This window comes from Phocoena sinus, chromosome 16, assembly GCF_008692025.1.
Source record: "Phocoena sinus isolate mPhoSin1 chromosome 16, mPhoSin1.pri, whole genome shotgun sequence".
NCBI classification, from domain to species: Eukaryota; Metazoa; Chordata; class Mammalia; order Artiodactyla; family Phocoenidae; genus Phocoena; species Phocoena sinus.
The window spans coordinates 68,010,983-68,031,696 of NC_045778.1; the positions used below are offsets into that span (position 1 = coordinate 68,010,983).

Consider the following 20,714-nt stretch of genomic DNA (forward strand, 5'->3'; position numbering starts at 1 on the left):
AGAGCAGGGGTGGTCCCAAGAGTCCAGGCCTGGGGGAACCTGGTTCTTGAACTCAGGTGAGCCTTAGATTGCCACCTAAGATTTCTCAAGCGCCCCTCATCTTCCAAAAGCAAGCAAACAAACAAACAAAAGCACAAAGGGTCAACCCTCTCTTGTTCTTTCTTCTAGCTTTTTACGGAGATATAAATAAGCTATTGTTCCAGTTAGAATGCCAAGTTTTTACCGGGTCCTTGTATTTTATGTTTGTCTTAAAAAGCTAGACTATAATGAACAAGGCATCTCTGTGTTTTCCAGGGATGGAAAAAGCAGTATTTAAAGGGTGTGTTTTAGAAAAGAGTATTTGGGAAAAGAGGGGGTGGGAACCCAAAGGAGAAACGAGAAAATTGTCTTCGTCGCTGTTGCTGGGGGGAAGTGTTGAAGCTCAAAATCTCTCCAACGCAGTGGGTACTGGCTGGGAGTGAAGAGCTGATTGGAGCTTGTACTGTGTGGATTTATGAGCTGGTGGCGGGTATTCCGTGTTACTGGATACCTGAGGAGGGGAGTTGCATTACTTGGGGATGTTAGATTGGTGTGTGTGAAGGTGAAATTAACTTTGTCCTACCAGATTCTTAAGGACCTTTCAGCTGCATTTTTACTGTCTTAATTGTAGCATTCTCTCTGGGGTTGTGTTGTTGTTTGGGTGGTGCTGAACGTGAGGATTAAGTGTGGAACCAGACAAATGGAAATTGAATTTGGATTAGCCACAGTTTCATTAATTTATTCAGAGGGCCGTGATTATATGAAATTTTGTTTCCACGACGTATACTTAGTTATCAGGTGTCCATTCGATTTTAATTGACGATAGGAGATTTCTGTGGTTACCCTGAGTGCAAGATTGCCTTAGGGCTCCGCAAGGTTTGTGGGAAGAAAAGCTTGGACAAGTTTCCACTAAGCTCTGAATCAGGCAGTTGGAAAATCGCAGCATAAAACCGGCTGAAAAGGGGGACGAGGTTTTAGTGTTGCCTTCTCTCTCCTGAGCAGGGTAGTCCCTCGCTCCGACAAGAGCTGCTCTCAGCCAAGAATTCCAAACTCGCAGAGGAACCTATCCCTCGCACAAAAGTTGTTTTAACACAATGCAGAATTGTCACAGTAATTAGTGCGATCTCCTTACTGACTGGCAGTTTTCACAAAAAGGACAGGGGGGCCAAGGGGGCAAATTCATCTGTCTTTTTCAGTGACTCACTTTGGATGAACTGCTCCTGAGTGTGTGTGCAGGGGTGGAGTGCTGTGTGCGTAGGGGGCTTATCTCAGTGGCTCAGCCTTTATCTTCCGTTGTTTTAGGGAGTGTGATTCATTACTCTGCTTTGACAGGTAAAGGAATGTATATATTTTTGGCCCACCTTTATTGTGCCCCCTTTTAACTTTGATTAGTATTGTTTGGGAGCAAGCAGACTCCTAACATATATACAGGCAGTGTGTTTTTGTTTGTTCACTTGGAGCAGATACAGTGATCTCAGAACCCACTATATCCCCAGCTGGGAGCAGTACAGCCTTATCCCATGAGCAGTGTGCATTTAGGCTATTTAAAAAATTTCATTACTACTGGGTTGCGTTTAGTATGAGTTGCTTCAGAAGTTCTTATGTGAATTTCTTTTTTTTTCTCCCCCCCAAATAAAAACCTGTATAAACTGAATAATTTTTCTTGCAGGGAGCAAGATACAGAATAATGGGGTCTAAAGAACTGCTATACAGGAAGGTTCTGGTAATAGGAATCGTACTGTGGTAATAATGGCAATAGTTTGCTATAGTAATACAGATCTGTGTTTGGAAATGTAACTGATTTGCCTATTACTGCGAGGGAGATGGGCAGTGATTTCATAGGACCGTGTGATTCTTCATCATTTGTTCGTTTATGGCCAATTAAAATGCATTTTCAGATATTGTTGAGACCTTTTAGTGTTTGTTGTATTGTTTATAAAATAAGTCAGCAGATGGTGTTTGTTCTCCCAGTTGGTAGGAGCCCAAGATGAATAAGTACTATTTGGGAAAAGAAGAATTTGGAGAGGCCTCTTGGTATTCCTTTTTATTTGGGGCTGCCCGTTTCTTTGATGGTAGATCTGTAGAGCTTCAGAGGGAAAGGCCAGGAGAGACTTTAGCCTTCTGCTGTGGAGAGTCTGGGTGAACCAGGGATGTACCTTCACCCAGGGGCCCCCAAATACATAGGTGGTCTTTAGAAAACTCAGTGGCTCTTAGGCACTAGTTGGTTCCTTCTTTGGGGAAGTGTGGGTTCCTAGAGTACATGCGGGCTGCAAAGCCCTCCTGAGCCGTCCTGGGACTGATGGCTTAGTCATTGCGAAAGAATGTATAAGGCATCGAGTGGCCCCTGAATTCTGCCTGCCACATTTGTTTGCCCCAAAATAGAATTGCGTTTGAGGGTGAGAGCCTAGTTCTTAGAACTCTGGGGGGCTTGTACCTTTGCAGTCCTGTGGCTTCTCACATCCTTTCTCTCCCAGTCTCTCCCTCTTGCCTACGTGTCGCAGTTCTGATGATGTTTGCAGCATCCCGTTAATTTTTCTGCAGCATCTTGCTCAGCACACTGGCTTCCTTTATGTCTTAATGGGCGTCCGTCTTTCCTTCTCGTGTCATTGATCCTCGCTCCCAGCCCCCTCCACCCCCCTTTTGCTTATTGAATAGGTGCTTTTTTTAAAAAAAAAACTTTAGATTATTATGATCATCTTATTTATAGCAACAAATAAAAATACAGAGGTCTTGATTGAATGCCAAGGCTGCAGTTCAATCTAGGAAGGTTTGTCTGCTATTCATAAACTGCTTAAGATGTTTTCTTGTAGTTTGTGACATAAGCAGAACGCTTTGATTTGGTTTCTTTCTACAGCTCTATTTTCAGTCCGGGAGCACACATTACTCTGCGTACAAAACGATTGAACACCAGATTGCAATTCAGGTAGGACATGCAAGAGATCCCGAAGCTTGATTTTGTCAATGTGTAGGTCTCTTGTGTCTCTTATTCTCCACCCCTCCCCCTGACCTAGGTGATGATGATGGTGGTGATGATGGCAGTGCGGTTGTGGTTGATTCTTCGGGGGAGGTTGGAAGCAAAGAAGAAACAAGAGCAGAAGAAATGCTGCTAAAATGATTTAAAGATAGGGAAAGAAGGAGAAGCCTGTGTGTTTTTGTTAAGGGCATCTCGATCAGGCATGATGGGCACACAGACCCCCTAGCTTGGCTACTGTTTTTTGCTTCAGGAGGGGTCTTACATTGGGAGTCACATGAGGTGACAGAATGTGAATGGGAAGAATTAAGGGGGGTGAGATAGCAGAGGAGGCTGTGTGACAGCCAGAGAGTTGTTTCCGGTGGATCAAAATCATGTTAAGTGGTGCTAGGAATATCACTTTTGACCTGATTGTTCTGAAATGTTGATTTCTCTAGGACTTGTTGATACACGACACTGGAAGTGCTGGGAGGGAAAGGCGACAGATCCCAGCTTTTGATGAGTGTCCTGTTTCCTGCTCACGTAGTACTTCCATTCTCTTAAATCCAAAGGCTAAACAAATCACGGACTAATATAGGCTCAGAGCTGAACTGATGCCAACAGAGTGCAGTCGTGGAGGGAGAGCAGACTAATACAATTTTCGTCTGTCTGCCTGGCCTGGCCAGGATGGATGCACCTCATGGTGTAACTAATGGTGCCGAAACTTCTTGAGTCCTCTGCTTCTGGGTTAACCCTTCAAGGGGAGGTTTTTGAAACCCGCTGTTGGGGCATTCAGGTCTGGCTCTGGGGTCTTCTCTCCTTGGAAGCGGGTGTCGCTTGGTTATATCATTTCCGTTCTTCCCTTGCTCACTTTCTTGTGGTTAGCCCTTGCGGATAACTTGTGTGTGTGTATGTGGTCCACAGCCATATCGCATCTTTGTAGCGGTGCTGTTTCAAATCTGCCTCTGTCTGGAGAAGACTTTCCAGTAGCCCTTTGTCCCAGGTACATTGTGAATTATTCCACCAGTGAAAAGTAGGACTCAGCAGACGTTGTTATTCGGTGGAGCCCCTAGTATTTTGTACTCATTTCGAGGTGACAGTAACTTATTTAAAAAATATTTTGATTCCTTCTGCAGTCGTGCTGCTGATCCGTGTGTGTATTTTAGGGGAAAGTACGACTCTCGATAAGGCTCCTCCACCCCCAGGTTATTTCCAAGGCTGGTGGGTTTGTTTGTTTTTGTTTTATTTTTTGGCCGCGCTGCGCAGCATGTGGGATCTTAGTTCCTCAACCAGGGATCGAACCTGTGGCCCCGCCCCAGCATTGGAAGCATGGAGTCTTAACCACTGGATCCCCAGGGAAGTCCCCAAGGCTGGTGTTCTTGCTGGCACTCTCCCTGGGGGACCCTTCTTCCTTTTGATCGGCAGCACAGTGAACATTGCTCCCAGAAAAGGGTATAGACTCAGGGCTTGGTTGGAGAGCAAGCCCAAACCCTAACTCTTGATGAGTGGATGATGAACAGTGTCCTGAGGCCTGCCACATCTTGGGGGGGGGGGGGCGGGCTGGAAAATCCCGTTGCCTGGGGTATGGGAATTGTCAAGGTTGAATAGCATCACGATCCCTATCTTGGAGTGGAAAGGCTGGCTGGGGCCATGTCACTGGGAGACCAGCCGAGCCCAGAGTAGCTGTTTTGTGTCTTTACACCCGTTGCTGAAGTGTCCCTTGTTAGGCCGAGCAGTTCGTCTTTCTCCAAACCACCTGGCACAGTGCGGGCCGTGTGAAGCGCTTTCTCAGGAGGGAGATGGAGTAAGTTACAGAGCTCATTGTCTGGAGGACTGAAACCATTACTACTCGTCCATGAACAGGTAGTATTGTTCTCCTCTGCTTCTGTTTGCTAAGACATGATGCCCATGTGGGCAAACAGAGATATTTTATTAGAGACCCAGCACCACCATGCTTTGAGGATTCATTCTCCCCCAGTCTATGCTAGACCAGGATGAGGTCAAAGCCACATGGCATCTAGCTGTAATTTTAGTTTGACCATCAAAGGATAAATGGCGAAACAAAACGAAACGAAAGAAGCAAAGGGGAAAAAAAGAGGAAACCTCAGACACAATAAATTGTTCCCAAGGCACACGGCAGCTCAGTAGCAACGTGAGGGTGAGAGGAGAGGGTGGCCCTGCTTTCGTGCAGAGTAGAGCGGATGTTTGCCCTCTGCCCCATTCTCCAGTTTAAGGCTTAGATGCAACGTGATTGTCAGGGCAGAATTTTCTTCCCTGGAAATTTAAAACTGTTTAACCTTAATAGGTACAGTATTTCAATCTGAGCTGAGCTGGTTGCTTTCCTAAGCTATATCCTGAAATAACCTAGAGTAGTATGACACCGTGCATCCCATGAGATTCCTCCCCCTTTCCCTTCCCTCCTGTAATCTCAGGACTTGGCCAGGTGCAACATTTATGTGAATGGCTTCTGAGTGATTCTCTAGACGTGTCTGTCATGTTCTTCTAAAAGGTTTGGACACAGTATCAATTGATGTGTTGGGATCTTCCTCACTTTTGACAATCTCCTTAACTCCTCTCAGTTTTGAAAAGACAAGAGCAACACAAAAGCCATATTTTCCCTAAATGGTTAACACAGTATAATTGGAATAAAAATTAAAAGGCTTTTTTTTGGTTTTTTACAGACATAGATATTTAACTCTATTGACTTGTAGAGAGTTTTATTGAGATATAAGTACAGCACAGTGCACAGATCCTCAGTGGTGAGATGGATGAACTTTTACTTTTGTGAACATCCATGAAACCATCCCCCAAATCAATATATAGAATGAGGTTGGAATGCTTTTTCTGTACAGGGCCAGATAATAAGTATTTTAGGCATTGTAGGCCAAACAGTCTCAGTGGCAGCCTCTCAATTCTGCCATTGTGTGTGAAAGCAGCCCAAAATAATACCTACGGGAATAGGTATAGATGTAGCTGGGTCCCAATAAAACTTTATTCATAAAAACAGATAGTGGCTGAATTTGGCTCATAGGCTGTAGTTCGTGGGGCCCCGAAAAGGAGTATTACCAATTCCCCTGGGGTCTCACTTATTCAAAGCTTCCCGCGACTGCTGACCAAAATTCTCACCCTGGATTAGTTTCATCTATCACCATGGATTAGTTTTGCCTGTGTTTTAGCTTCTTAGCAATGGGATTGTGTAGCAAATAGACTGTCTCATGTCTGGCCCTACTTGGCGTATGTGTGTGTTTCACCCCTGTTATTGCCGGCAGCATGGTATGCTCCTTTTTATTGCCATGTACTGTATGCCACAGTGCAGGTGTCCTTTCTGTGCTTTTGGGTATTTGGATTGCTTCCAGTTTCCTGCTACTATGAGTATAAGGCCCTAGTAACATTCTCACCCAGATCTTTCGGAGGAATATGTGTGTTGGATTCTGTTCACACTCGGGAGTGGACTGGGAGAGTGATATGTGTGTTTAGCTTGCATTGCCCTTTTGAGAGAGACTTGAACACTGGATTTCAAATGATATCTTTTGAAATGCACCAGCATAGTGGTTGTTGGGTGTGTGAGTGGCACACAGGAGGGGGAGCAGTAAAAAGATCGGGGTAGGGGGTTTCCCTGGTGGCGCAGTGGTTGAGAGTCCGCCTACCGAGGCAGGGGACACGGGTTCGTGCCCCGGTCCGGGAAGATCCCACATGCCGCGGAGCGGCTGGGCCCGTGAGCCATGGCCGCTGAGCCTGCGCGTCCGGAGCCTGTGCTCCGCAACGGGAGAGGCCACAACAGTGAGAGGCCCGCGTACCGCAAAAAAAAAAAAGATCTGGGTGGGATCAGAGGCCAGCTTGCCCAAGCTCCAGTGCACGCCCCTTCACGCACGGCTTTGCTTTCTGGCCCCAGTGGGAGCTCCTTTAACCCGGAAGAGATCCTGCAGGCTGAGCGCAGAGGTGGACTCACTTTGCAGATACCTCCCAGGAGTGCCCTGCAGGTGATTGTGGATAAACATTTCGGCACTGTCCCCACTACCTCCCTGAAGAGAGCTCTTCCCACACTCCTTCCAACCCCAAGAGTAGTGTTGGAATCAAGGTCAGGATCCACAGAAGATGTTTCCGTTGGTTTTCAGAAGGGCTACTTCACAACCAATTAAGCCTTTGTTTTAAGAGTATTTTGGCCAAAGGTTGATGTTTTAACACCAAGTCAGATGTGATTTAGGAAAAAAAAACTCCACACGCAGCAAAAACAAACTGTGTAGACCTTTCTTCGTTGTTTTTCTTTTCAGATGTGCAGTGGTTTGTGTGTGTGCGCGCACAAAGACAACTAGGAGAGGATCCAGAAGAAATGGACCATTTTATTTGTTTACACAGCTGAGCGGTGGAGATTTTGTAGTGGGTGTTGCTTTCCCTTTCATCCTCAAGGCTGCAAGCTTCCATCTGAGTTCTCCCAGCCCATACCATTCTGCTTGGTCTTAGAACTCATCTGCCATGATTCACTACGGCCTGAGGACCTTCCTCCAGGGCCTGGGTGCTTTGTGGAGCCAGCGAGAGAAGGATACAATTTGGAGAGTGTCCTGTCCCCTCTTGGTCCTTTATTCTTGAATGTGAACTTGGCACTCAGTCTTGTCCGTGTTATAACATTGTTAAGATTCCTGAGGTGCTATGGCTCAGGGTCCATCTCTTTGCCCCAGTAGATCCTTGGTGTTCGTGATAAAAATGTCCAGAGAATTGTACCAGCAGGTTTGAGCAGGATGTTTGAGGGTGCCTGGCTTTTCCCTAGTTGATGTTTCGGATGGTCGTCTCTTGAGTTCTAGGCCCTCCCTTGCTCCACAAGTTCCCTGGCCTTTCAGGTTTTGTGAGGGTTTGCGATATCCATTGAGGAGCAGATCTGGGCTAAGAGGGAGAACTCGCAGAAGCCAGTTCTTCATACGGTTCTTTAGTCCCATCACCAGCCTGGCTGTGAGATTTCATGTCCACTTTCCACAAAGAATGCAGTGTGTGTGTGTGTGTGTGTGTGTGTGTGTGTGTGTGTGTGTGTGTGTGTATGTGTATGTGAGAGACAGACAGACACAGATGTCATTTCACTAGAGTAGTTTGACAAAGCCTCTGGGTGCCAGTTAACGTATTCAAAAGGTTCATTCACTTGCTATAGTGGCGCATTTTAGCCTAATTGTCTAATTGAAGTCCATACCTCAGAATGCTTGTTCATTCATTCAAAAACATTTATTGTGTATCTAGTGTGTGCCAGGCCCCTGGGGAGTTCATCAGTGAGCAAAACGTATCAAGGAAGCTTCAGTTTGGGTGATGTTTTGGATGTTGATTTATAAGCACCCCACCCCCCTTGGTCTGACTCAGTAGGTTTTGGATACAGTCCGGGAGTTCGCATTTTTAATCAGGGTTCTGATTTTTGCCTCCTGAAGTTTTGGAATTGTTGCCCCAGCGGCTTCTGAAATCAGTCAATGATCACTTATCAGCTGCTCAGTCATTTTCGCTTGCTGAGTAAAAACTAAGGGCTGGCCAAGTCATTAAGGGGGATAACTTTTTCTCATTTTGAGTGAGAAACTAGACTGCCCTTAGGTTCTGATGAGCTTTTGAGGCCTTTCCTTCTCCCTGGTTATGGGAGGAGAGCCAGATACTTTTGTAAGGCTCAAGAAGAGGGATTTCTTTGTTTATGGAAGAGTGGCTTGGGCAGTGATGTGCTTGGTCTTAGGGGTCAGAGGCGATAACAACAGCTGATAGTAGTAGCAGCTTCTGCGCATTGCATTCTCCCAACGCATTGGGTCTGGTGTTAAGTGCTGTATGTGAGTTCTTCACTGATTCTTCATCACAACACAGAAGGAAACCCAAATCGCGTAGCTCCTCTTACCACCATTATCCCCATTTTGTGAACCAGGAAATGGAGACTCAAATACGCAAGATATTTTGCGCACGGTCAAGGAATTAGGATTCAAAACTGGGCTGGAGAGAGCCTGTACTACACAGCTTCATGCTGACTACTGTCTGCTCAGAATATAAGCTCAGCAGGGTCTGGGGGTTCCTCAAGCAAGGGCGACTAACCAGCTCTCTGGGGTCTATACAAAGAACCACCTGGGAGCCGCTCAAAAATACAGAATCCTGGGTTTTAACCCCTTGGAGATCCTCATTCATCAGGACTAGGTCTGTGTTTCGCAGGTTTGAGCAAGCATCACCTAGAAAGTACCTGGTGGGCTTGTTGAGATGCACATCTGTGGCCCCACCAGAGTTTCAGCTGTAACAAATATTCTGGTGATACTGACGCCGCTTCTGTGGCGACAGCACAGCACCTTCGAACCGGTGGGCAAGGGCAATATTTCCCAACTCTGGCTGCACATTACAATCCCCAGGGGAGCGTTAAAGACAATGCACCGGCCTAGGGGGATGCTGGGATCTGAACCCCGTCCCATTCTGGAAGATTCTGATGCATGTAGCTTCATGAGAACAACTGCTGTAAAATCTTTTGTCCGTTGGCTTATTTTAGCTTGACTCTTTCCCTGGGGGAGAAGAGACTGGTTGCATTCGGAGTTCTAAAGGATGTCTGTTCAGTGGTAGGAGTCTCTCTTTTGAGAGCATTTCTTTAACAGGTAATCTCAGTGATGGCCACCGTCCCCTGAGTTAATACCAGTGTGAGAAGGTGGGACTCTGCTGTCATATGCAGGGGGCTGTGGGACCCTGAGGCTGAGGGTCCTGGCAGTCTAAGTGCTGTTCAGACTTCCCCGTGCTGTGAAAATGCAGATGTCGGATCAGTAGTTCCAGGCTGGGGCCTGAGATCCCGCGTTTCTGACGCACTCCCCAAGGGGTGCTGATGGGCCCCAGAACACCCTTGGAGTGGAGCAAAGGTAGAGTCCGTTTTGAAAGGCAAGGAAACTGAGGAGCAAAGAGGCGAATTGGTTTGTCTGAGGTCCCACCACTTGGTGGAAACGGGGCTGAGACAAGAAAGCCAGGAGTCCAGTTTGGCTTAACGTCCATCTCTCAAGGAGAAGTTATCCTCCTGTCCAAGCCAATAGCAGTTGCATTGCATTGGCCAGGTAAAATAAAACAATCTCATTTTCACTTAGTGGTTTTTAACTTCTGTCTATTCTAATTGTATCATTGTATTTGTATAAGTTGAGATATTTGTATCTTTTCATTCTCCACCATATTAAGGCACTTGGGACCCAGCCTGCATGGCCTGTAAGAGGGCTGGTGAGGATGCAGAGAAGTTCTGGTTGTCTTTGACTAGAACAACCGGAAAGAATGGAAACAACTGTTCTATATCAGCCATCTGGGTCCCCCATATGGACCACAGCCAGTAGGTGTAGAGGTCTGGTCTGTGGCAGTCAGCTGGTTGTATTTTCTTAGTAACTTCATTTTATTTTATTTTTTATTTATTTATTTTTTGCAGCTATTTATTAAAATTTTTATTTTATATTGGAGCATAGTTGATTAACAATGTGTTAGTTTCAGGTGCACAGAAAAGTGATTCAGTTGTACATATAGATGTATCTATTCTTCTTCAAATTCTTTTCCCATTTAAGTTACTACAGAATATTGAGCAGCCTTCCCTGTGTTGTACAGTAGGTCCTTGTTGGTCATCTGTTTTAAATGTAGCAGTGTGTACATGTCAGTCCCAAACTCCCGAGCAGTTTGTGGGATCTTAGTTCCCTGACCAGGGATCGAACCTGGGCTCTGGCAGTGAAAGCACCGAATCCTAACCACCGGACTGCCAGGGAATTCCCAGTAACTTCATTTTATAAGTTGCACTTTATAATAGTTTTTTTTTTTTTTTTTATAAAGTCCCTGAGAATCATGGGGCCTTTTAGCTAAGCACAGACATCTCTAAGTGGGTTATGGCTGACCTTTGCAGGCTTATCAAACTTAGCACTTAATTTGTTTCTGCAGTTGGGTTTGGTTGCACGGTATCACATCCTGGTCAAACAGATAAGTGGTTGCAATTTGTTTTTGAACAGTTTACCTCGGAATTGCAGCATACTCTTCAGTGAAACAGAAGCGGCGGTTGACCATTCTTCCCAAGGGTTCCACCAAAACCCCTGGGTGGTCGGCAGTTTGTTTAATATTTTAATGAGTAATGCATTGAGATTTAAAAAATACCAGAGTAGGCACAGGTACTATATATTTCTTTATCTGTGGCATGTTATAAAAAGAAACATTAGAATCAAATATTTGTGGACTCTTTGAAGCATCTTCACAAACCCCTAGTCTTTTGAGGTACCAGCTGGAAAGACTTGGTTCCACCAGCTTCTATAACGATTGAGGCCTGGACTGGAAATTTGCATGTCTTTCCGGGCTGGATGAGATAAGACGGCTTAGTGCGGGCTTCTCCACCTCAGCACTATTGACACTTGGGGCTGATGATTCTTTGTGCACAGGAGACTGTCCTGTGCATGGCAGGATGTTTGTTTAGCTCCAGCCCTGGCCTCTCCCCTCTCCATGCTACTAGCACCTAACAAAAATGTGGCAGCCCAAAACGTCTCTAGATCTTGCCAGATGTCCCCCGGGGGCCCAGACTGCCCCTGGTTGAGAACCACGGGCTTAGTTTTTCAGCTTCAAGTGGGCACCCTGCCACTGAAGCCCTAGGAGCATTACCTTTGCATTTTAAAGGGATAGGTACAAGAGGAGGTGGGCAGTTCAGCACATATGCTTCTGGAGTTAGATAACCTGGGTTCAGGTCCAGTTTCTGCCAGTGTCTACCTACTAATTAGGTAAATTAGTTACCTGGTTTGTAAAATGGGGGATGATGCTAGTTTCCAGAGGGTTGTTGGGAGATGAAATGAGATCAGGTCTGTGATGAGGTGGGTAGGGCAGTGGCACACTGCTTGACAAGTACAGGCAGCTGTTTTTAACCACTGGGAACTATGTGAAGTACTCATTTGTAGATTTCAGATCAGCCTTATTCCTTCATGCATTGTATATTTTTTATTTCCTGTCAAGAACACCACACATGATAAATTTGATGACATGGACTATCTTTGCTGAGTAGCAAAGATTTATGACTCCTGTTGGTTGCTGTTTGCACTTCTCTTATGTCACTTGAAAATCCTGCCTAGTCCTTGTAACATTTGACTAGAATGTAAGCTCTTCTGAGGTGTGTCTTACTCATCTTTGTATCCTTAGAGCACTGTGTAGGAATGCCTGGGACATAGTACGTATACAGCAGGGGTGTGAATGTGTTGAAGTACTGTATACTGTGGGCAGAAAGGGAACAGAGGACATAAGTTTGCATTTTTTTCATAATAACCTCTTTCATAACATGAGAGGCCAATAAGTATATTTTTCTGGTACTCAACCAAATAATTTGAGATAGGCCTTCAGTCCCCGTGTAAACTTAATATTCTTTCCCAGGTATCTCATATTTTGATTTCAGCTCTCCTTCAGTGCGTGAATTTGTACCCTGTCCTAATGACCATGGCACTGCCCAAACAACGCATAACCATAGTTGGACTGGTTTATGTAATTATCTTCTAATTTTCAAGATGCTTGGAGGTTAGTTGGTTTTTAAAAGAAATATTAGCTTTTTTTTTTCTTTAAATGACAAGTAGTGTTACCCATTGGATTATAACATTTTCTCAGACTTTGACAATTGTCATTAATTCCTGCAGCGGACTTACCAAAAAAAAAAAAAAATTAAGCACTTTCCTACTTGTAGATGGATGAGCCTTCACAAGCAAATTCATTCCTTTCTATTCCCAAACTTGTGCCTCCTTGAATTTTGAGGTTGAGATGAAGCTCTAGAGTAAAAAAACGTTGGTTGACAGTCAGAAACTGTCCAAGGCTTGAAAATGGATGTGTGTGTGGTCGTAGCCCATCCTGGGGCGGTGGTGGGGGACTAGAGGATTCTTTTCGCCAGAGCTTTGGCGAGGCTGCCCCATAGGGAAGATAGTCTTGTGTCAATAGTTTTTAAGTTGATTCAGTAAGCATTGTTGCTGATTGAAATTGAAGAATTGTGAAGACAATTCATCTTGAGGAACACAGAGCAGGGAGTATGAGCCGGGCTGCTGGGAGCAGACATTGACATACGGGCCGTCATCAAACTAATTGTTGTTTGAATTACCTGTTATGATCCGATGACAAATCTGCCTTGCTCCTGCCACTGGAGCAGAAAATGTAGCTTGAATTGGCGTGATGTTAGCAAGTGTAAACTGTACTTCAACAAGATGGATAAACCCAATTATGGGGCAGACCTGTAGAGAGAAAATCCATTTAAATCTCGTAATGTTAAGCAGAGCTGTGTTTAATTCATTTGGACCAATTTGGGAATGATGTATGAGTGTTGGTGAACATTAGTCAACGGGGGGACCACTTGGAGGAAGGGGATGCGTTGATGCTGCTAGCCACTTGGGGAGGCATCTGGGGTGTCGTCTCAGCAGCCTGCACTAATGGCGGGGAAAGGCAGAAATGACAAAACGATGTACTGACCGCCGTCAGGAGAGCAGCATTGTGTAAATGAACCAATAAGGAAAACATATGAAGCAGAAACGAGAGGAGGTGTTTTTCCTAAATGCTGCTGACGGTCCAAAATATATAGGAAACTTGAGGTTCTTCTTCTGTGTTTCTAGCTCCCCAATATCCTTGTGGGTTTTTCCAAGCCTTGTAGTAGGAAGCCTAGGAAATGCTCTTTCTATTTCCTTAATGATGATTTAAGAGAGAGGGAGAGAGAGAGCGAGAGGGGAAAGGGACAGCTAAGTTTAAATTGATAATCTTGGGGCATTTGATTCTCTACGGGAAAGCAGTCAAGAAGGCACTGTTATTCTGAAATACATATATTATGCATATTCGGAAGAGAGTTTGGAAGGTCTTATCTATTTAAAGTTTTCTATTTTTCTTTAATAGCTTTTGAGGGGTGACCCAGCTTTGTATGTATTCAATAGTATGTGCTCATTATATACTGATGAGGTGAATGGCAACATTGAACTTTAGAGAAGTAACTTTCGGAGCTAAATACTGGTGTTTACACGACTCAGACTCGTTAGGATCTATATGGACCTTGTATTCTAGATTCATCCAGTAGTTTGCATTCCTGGGAATTTTATGATTTTCATCTAAAAATTTCTGGTTTTACTCCCCCCACCCCCTATTTCTATAGTGTTGGTTTGGTCCAGGATGGTCTTAGAAGACTCTAGTTTCCTTTTGTTTTGGGAGGAGCTGGTAAAGCCTGCCATTGAGTTGTTACTGTTTGGTTTTGCTCTTTTGGTTTTGGGGTTTTCTTGTTTCTTTTCTTTTGTGGAGTGGACTGGACTTGGACTCCAGGCTTGTTCAAAGGAGCATTTGAAAGACTGGAGTGAGTAAGGAGCTTGGCAGTGGACCGCCAAGAAATTCATGGTTGTACAGTCTTGCCCCCAGCCCAAAAATCTAACCATTGGGAGTGCTGGTGTAAATGAAGGTTAAAGTCCTAGGAGCTTTTTTCTCTAATTGGGGTACAGTTCATTGTATGGGGTGGTGGTATACATTAAGTGTTCATTCCAGGCAAATCTGTTCGCCCAGAGGCAAATTTATTAGAATTTTACTTTCTGACTTTCTCCAACTCAGTTGAAGAAAGAATCCAGGGATGATAATAAAAAGTTAAGATTTTACAATTATGGCTCAATACTGAATTCTGAGAATCTGAATATTCTAGACTAGTTTAGCAGTAGAATTTAGGCAGAACACTTTGAGATAATTTAAACTACCATCTCCACCAAAACCCACCAGCACATCGAAGCCCTCAAGTTGACCCGGCCGTTGGTAGACCTCCCAATCATTTCAGAACAAGTAATGCAATTAAATGAATTTGGAAGAAACATTGAGATGTGTTTCCAAATCTGAAGGAAGAACTTTGCACTGAAAGAGGGAGCATCCCTTGTGTCCCATGGGCTTTACTGGGGCTCTGTCTGGTTTGGCTCGAAAGTGCTTTCAAGATTTATACTCCTGGGGGTGGGGTATAGACAATGTGCACTGGGCAGGCAGTGAGTAAGGGGGTTTTTGGAAAACAGACTCTTAGGGAAAAGAAAACATCTACTTTCTGGGTAGAATGGCCTATTCGTGGTAGAGGTAAGTCTTTTCAGGGTTCAGGAGGGGTGCTTTCTTGATTAACTTGTCCCTTTCTGGTCTTGGAACAGGGCTGAAATCTGGCAGTCATGTGTGCAAAGAGGCATTTTTGTCCTTTTGATTAGATCCTCAGATATAAATATATAGTAGAAGACCTAGGAATACTTAAAATATGATACAAAAATGAAATAGTGAGATAATATCAACTCGAGCTTAAAATAAGTTATTTTCTGTAGAATTAAACAATAATTAGCTTCCTTATGGTATCAAGTTCTAGATAAGGGATTAGTTGATGTATGGAATCTATAAGACAATTCAGAAGATGTTTCAGGAATCAGAAAGTTCTGAATTTGGTTCTTATCCTTAAAACCAAAAGCAAACCTCTCTTCTTTCCTCCTCCTGGTCTTCAGGTGCTTAGTTAGGGCTGAAGAAGCCAAGAATTTTCCTGTTAATTAAAAAAAAAAACCTCACTGACCCAACGTAGGCAGGCATTTTTTTTGTGAAAGAGAACTTAAAGGAAGGTTGAAAAATGTCCCCAAGCTCAAAAGGAGGTGTTTCCCAAGCCACCACCGTGCTTTGTGTACCCGATTTTGTTTTGTGTTGTCTTAAAAAACTTGTCACTTGTCACATTTTCACAATGGTGAGTGAGAGCAGTTGACAAATGTCACAGAAGACCTGATGTGTGAAGCCATTTCTGTCTGAAGAATTGGCACTCAGGGCCTTAATTCTGGAGGAAAAGGCTTCAGTCACGTGGTAGACCCTCTTTCCTTGGAAGAGGGGAACCCCTGCCTCAAAAAAAAAAGGGCAGCAACAACAACAAAAAAACAAAAAACAACTATGTTTTGCTCTGGTGGCTTTTCAGTTGGGTTACATTTGCCAGTTTATCTTCATGAGAAGATAAGTCTGAATATACTTATCATTTCCCCACGAACACACTCCTCCTGCCATGATTTTGTCATTTTGGGAGAGTGTAGGGAAAGCACCAAGTTGGTTGCTGTTGTTGTAGACCGGATTGGATGCCCCTGCCTCCACAACTGTGTATTTCTTTTTTTTTTTTTAAATAATAATAATAATAAGTTGAGAGTTGTTTGGTGTTTTTTTCCTCTGGCCTTATTGGAATTTTTGGCCAAAACGCTTCTCTCCAGGCCCCTGGTTTTGCAAAGCAGTTAAAGGAGCCCGACAGTGACTTGCACATGTCGGGAGCGGATGAGCTGACGTGTAGAAAATACACACACACAAAACCACATGCCCCATGCAAAGCAGATACGGTTTTGATTTCGACCTCCGTGGTTCTGCTATCGTTGCTTTTTCCGTGAGAGTGGATCTTTATCTTTCGGCCGACTTCTGGTTCCGTTCATGGTTTGTGGTTTCCAGTTGCCATCACAGCTCGTGAACTTGGCCGCTTGGGAACCAAAGGGACCAGGGCTCCTGGCCCGTGAGAGTCTGAGGAGAGAGAGCCCCAGGCTGGCCTTCCCAAGGAATATTGAGATTGGAGATCTGCGCCTGGGCCCGGGTTCCCTGGCAAGTGGCCGCAGAGCCATTGTCCCCGTCCTGGATCCTTTGCTGTCACACGCTCCCCACCTGGGGTTTCTTCTCTCTCTTTCTGTGTTAGTTATGTAATGTCTCTAAGGACTATTTTGGAAACATCTAGACCAACTTGTGATTGATCTTCCTGTTCTCTGTATTTCCCGTGATTCCCTTGCTTTCCTCTCATCCTCTTTGGCAGGAAATATTTTTTTCCTCATTAACGAGTTTACAGGTCAAAATTTCCCATAAAGTATGAACTTTTCTTTATCCCAGTATTTGATTTCCATCACTTTTTTTTTTTTTTTTTGGTTTTGTTTTTACATAAAGCTGAAAACTTTAAATTGGGCAAATGGCTTAATGGCTCTGTGCCTCCGTTTTCTCATCTGTGGAAAATGGGTTTCATAAGAGGACTTGCCTCCTGTGTGGGTCTTTGTGAGATCCTGTGAGAGGGTTTAGCCCAGTGCCTGGTCCATGAGAAAGGTTTAATGGTGGTGTTACTGTTACCAGTCGGGTGTCTGAGGAAACCCATCGGCCCGAGGCAAATGGGGACACTTGGTCACCCTGGCAAGAAAGACTGTTGTTACACTCTTGCCAAGTTGACAAGTTGGTGATGGATTGTGTTGCATACCTTTTTGTGCTTTTTCTACACCCCCCCGCCCCCACCAAAAGAATCTGGTTCTGAGTTATTTCTCCTGTAAGCGAGTGGGCCGAATCAGGAGGCCAGAATACCTTTTGAAGAGTCTGGGTTGTGACATAATTTATCTCCCTGGGGAGGGCAGACAAAAAACTGATCGGGAGACTGGACTTGGAATTATTCAGCTTCTGATGGACATGAAGTTAGCGACAGCAAGACAGGGATTCGTGGCCTTTTGGCTGTAGTGTCTGCTCTCTTCTTTGGTCTAATTTCTATTGCTTCGAACTTCATTAAAAAAATAGATTTTAAAAGGCATCCCTTTGGTTCTTGAAAGGCAGAGGGCTGGCTCCTGGCTTGCGAACCTAATAACACTTCTTTCTTTCTTTATGAGGGAGTTTCCTGGGGCCACTGTGGTCAGGTTATTGTTTGTCTGTATCTGTAATAAGCGTGTAATAGCCCCGTCCTCCTCCACTTTGTCTCAAAGACAAGTGGCCCTAGTGGGTTTCTGGGGACAAGAGGCCTTCAGAACCTGTGATTAGAAGCTCACTGCTCCGGGGCCCTTGGTGCCAGCACCCATGGCGGGAGGGGCAGCATGTCTGCAGTTGAGTCCGTGCCCACAACACAGGTCCCCTCGCTGGAACTTTCCTGGGAGGTTCTCCTGGGCAAGAAATCAGTGAGTGGACGGCGTTCTCAGGCCTGTTCACACTTCCGCTTGGATAACAGCGATGCAGTAAGGAGCTTGTCCGGAATGATTTATTCTCAGTGGAGGTTAAGAAATGACATCTATTCTCCCAATCGACTTGACAGCTGTCACTGTTTCTTTAACACCTCCTCGCTCCAGAAGGTCCAGTTCAAACCTCCCTCATTTGCAGAAGGCCGAATTCACACACAGGGCTGGGAGGTTTGTCCGTTTTTATGGCTCTCTTTAGCTTTTTCAGAGGCCAAAAGGAAAAGAGAGTGAAATATGAGAAGTCAGAAAACAGTCAATGGACTTTTTTTTTTTTCTTTTTAAATCCTCACGCCCCTCTTTTTGGCTTTGGGACGCGTAAAACAACAGGAGTGTGTTTACACTCTCCCACCCTCCCACCTCCCTTGGAAAAAAAAAAAGGACTTGTGTTTAGCAGTCATTGTTCATCAGAAAGGTATGGTATTTTTGTTGGCCTTGGCCAGACCTTTGTAGCTGGTCAGTGGCCTTGGGCTGCAGAAGGTGCCTCCATTTTCCTGCCCTCTTCCGCTGTCATTTGTAGCATCCTGGCTGATGGTGTAGCTTTCATCCAGAGCAGTGCTGTACCTTTTCAATTGGTCCGTCCCTCTAAGTGATGATTTATGCCATACCTCTCAGAAATGTCTTAATTTACTTCATTTAATAGTTTTGCCTCCTTTCTATACCCCCCTCCCCCCAAATTAACGCCAATCACAAAACTCCTTCCCCGGGCAGCCCTTGGTGAGATGAGGCATTTTCCTCTGGGGAGGACTTTGTCTTTGGGAATGGCAGTGGGGAAGAACTAATTAAGGGAGAGGATGAAGCTTCATAATTAGAATTAGGGGTCCAGGAGCTCAGAAAATGGTTAGGTCTGCCTCTGAATTATCTGGCTGTGGAGAGCTTTGTTCTCTGGGTCTCAGTTTGCTTGTCTGTGAAATGCCTGCATAGGATGTGCACAGAGGTGGGAAGCTGTGAAAGTGCTGTACTATCTGGAGTTCAACGTTTTTGCTGTAAAAAGGAGGCATTCTAGGGTGATGGATGAGGGCTCTGGCACTGACGTTAGACACACCTGGTGTCTCAAGTCACACCCATTTAGTGCATGTGGGACCATGGCCAGTTCTGGAGCCACCCTGCCACAGCCCTTTTATCTGCAAAATGGGGACAGAACTGATCCCAGAGGATTAAATAGGAAAAACATACATACAGTGACCAGTGCTGAGTACAGAGCAGCAGTGGTTACTTTTGTTCAAAGCGGAATGATATTTGTCGTCCTTTCAGGTTCTGACCCTTGCTCGGGTGCGTGGTTTGTTTTGCTGCTAATGAAGGCGAGTGGACAGACGTCGTGCTGGATTTTCATGCCATCTTTTCTGGTTAAATTGCTTCTGCTTCTGAGAAGTATTGAGAGATGAACTGTGTTCTCCTTGTCAGATAGGTATTAAAATAGGACTTCGAAAGCAACTTCAGGATCCTTCCATAGCAGGAGTCAAATTCCTTTGCTCCTCAGCTTTTAACTTACATTTTAGTTATTCCTCTCCCTCCAGCCACATACATAAACATATACATTCATTGATTTCTTTCTTTTTTCATGTATTACTACAAGGATCAGTTTCTTCTGGCTTAATTCCAGAAACAACATGTCTGTCTTTTTTCATCCTTGAAGAAAAACAGTCCGAAGGCACCATAATTCCTTAAATTGGATTTCAATGCTTGATCCCCTTATGTTCAGTAAACAGAGTGTTCTATGAAACATCATTGTTTAGGAGCAAGAGGCTAGCAGCCTTGCTTTTTTCAGAAGGAAAGGCATTGTGGTGGAGCCTCCTGGGGTGAGACTGTGGGTGAGGTCCAGGCAAGGTGAATGCCCATCTTCACTTGGGATAGAGGAATGAGTCCCTTTCCAAAAATCCTGGTGAAAGCTGGGAGGGCTGCCTGTTTGTGAGCAGAGTTTAGTTTGGGAAGAAGCCTGCAGTGTGTGTGTGTGTGTGTGTGTGTGTGTGTGTGTGTGTTTGTTAACTCTATTAGTGCCATGGGCAGCCACCACTTGAAAGCCTTGGGGTTCCTATATTCAAATCAAAGGCTCCCAGGAGCAAAGATAAAGGGGACAGTGTGATCTTCAAAGATGAGAGGATAAAAACGTAGTGGGGAATGTTTTCTGGGTAATTCTGCAGTTCCTACCCCCCAAACCCCCCCCCCCCTTTTTTTTTTAAAGAAATATTAAGAGTATCCACAGCTTCCTTTCACTTAGTGCGGAGGCTCCGGTCAAGCTGTTGCAGTTTCTGGAGCCGGAGATGGATGACTAGCAGAAAGCAAAACGAAAATGTCTTGGGCTGGTTCTGAGCTTGTCAAGGAGTGAGTCAGTCAGTGTTTCTCGGGACCTTTCTTCCTCTCTTGCCTTTCTTCCTTCCCTTGAGCTAGTTTCGCTCTGAGAGTGCAGGCTTGGTACCCACTTACCCAAGAACTGATTAGTTCCTAAAAGAAGCAGTAAGTTGATTGCTTACAGAGATGATGTAAGCTTTGCTCTGGGGTACATCAGCTTGGATTTCTCATGCTTTATCTTATAAAGCCTAAATTAACAGCTGGTTTGGTTTGAGTTCTCCGGGATCTGACTAAGGGATTAGAGTCCATTCTCAAGTGAGTCAATCTAGTTTAATTTATTTCAGGTCTATCAAAAAAGATCAATCAAAGCTCTTTTGAAAGTAAAGCTATAATCAGCCTGCGCACTTAGAAGTCACCGTTGTTGCGCTTGTGTTTCTCTCTGGTGGAGAAGCGCTCAGGCTCTGGTTAAGAGGACGCATTAGGGCATTTTCCGTGTCCCTCCCTTCCTTGCGGCCTCCACTCCTCCCCAGGAAGATTTGGAGAAG

At 44.8% G+C, this 20,714-nt stretch overlaps 1 protein-coding gene across 24 annotated transcripts in view; it reads left to right on the forward strand.

Annotated features, from left to right (window-relative positions):
- The window catches only part of TCF7L2 (transcription factor 7 like 2), a 198,527-nt gene that overhangs the window by 10,557 nt on the left and 167,256 nt on the right, over positions 1-20,714 (forward strand). For 12 of the 24 annotated variants that reach the window (XM_032608418.1, XM_032608420.1, XM_032608435.1 and 9 more), the window contains exon 4: positions 2,873-2,941. The exons of the other annotated variants lie outside the window; for them this stretch is intronic. In XM_032608418.1, coding sequence (XP_032464309.1) covers positions 2,873-2,941 — 69 coding nt within the window. The remainder of the gene's footprint in view (positions 1-2,872; positions 2,942-20,714) is intronic. 24 annotated transcript variants of the gene reach the window in all.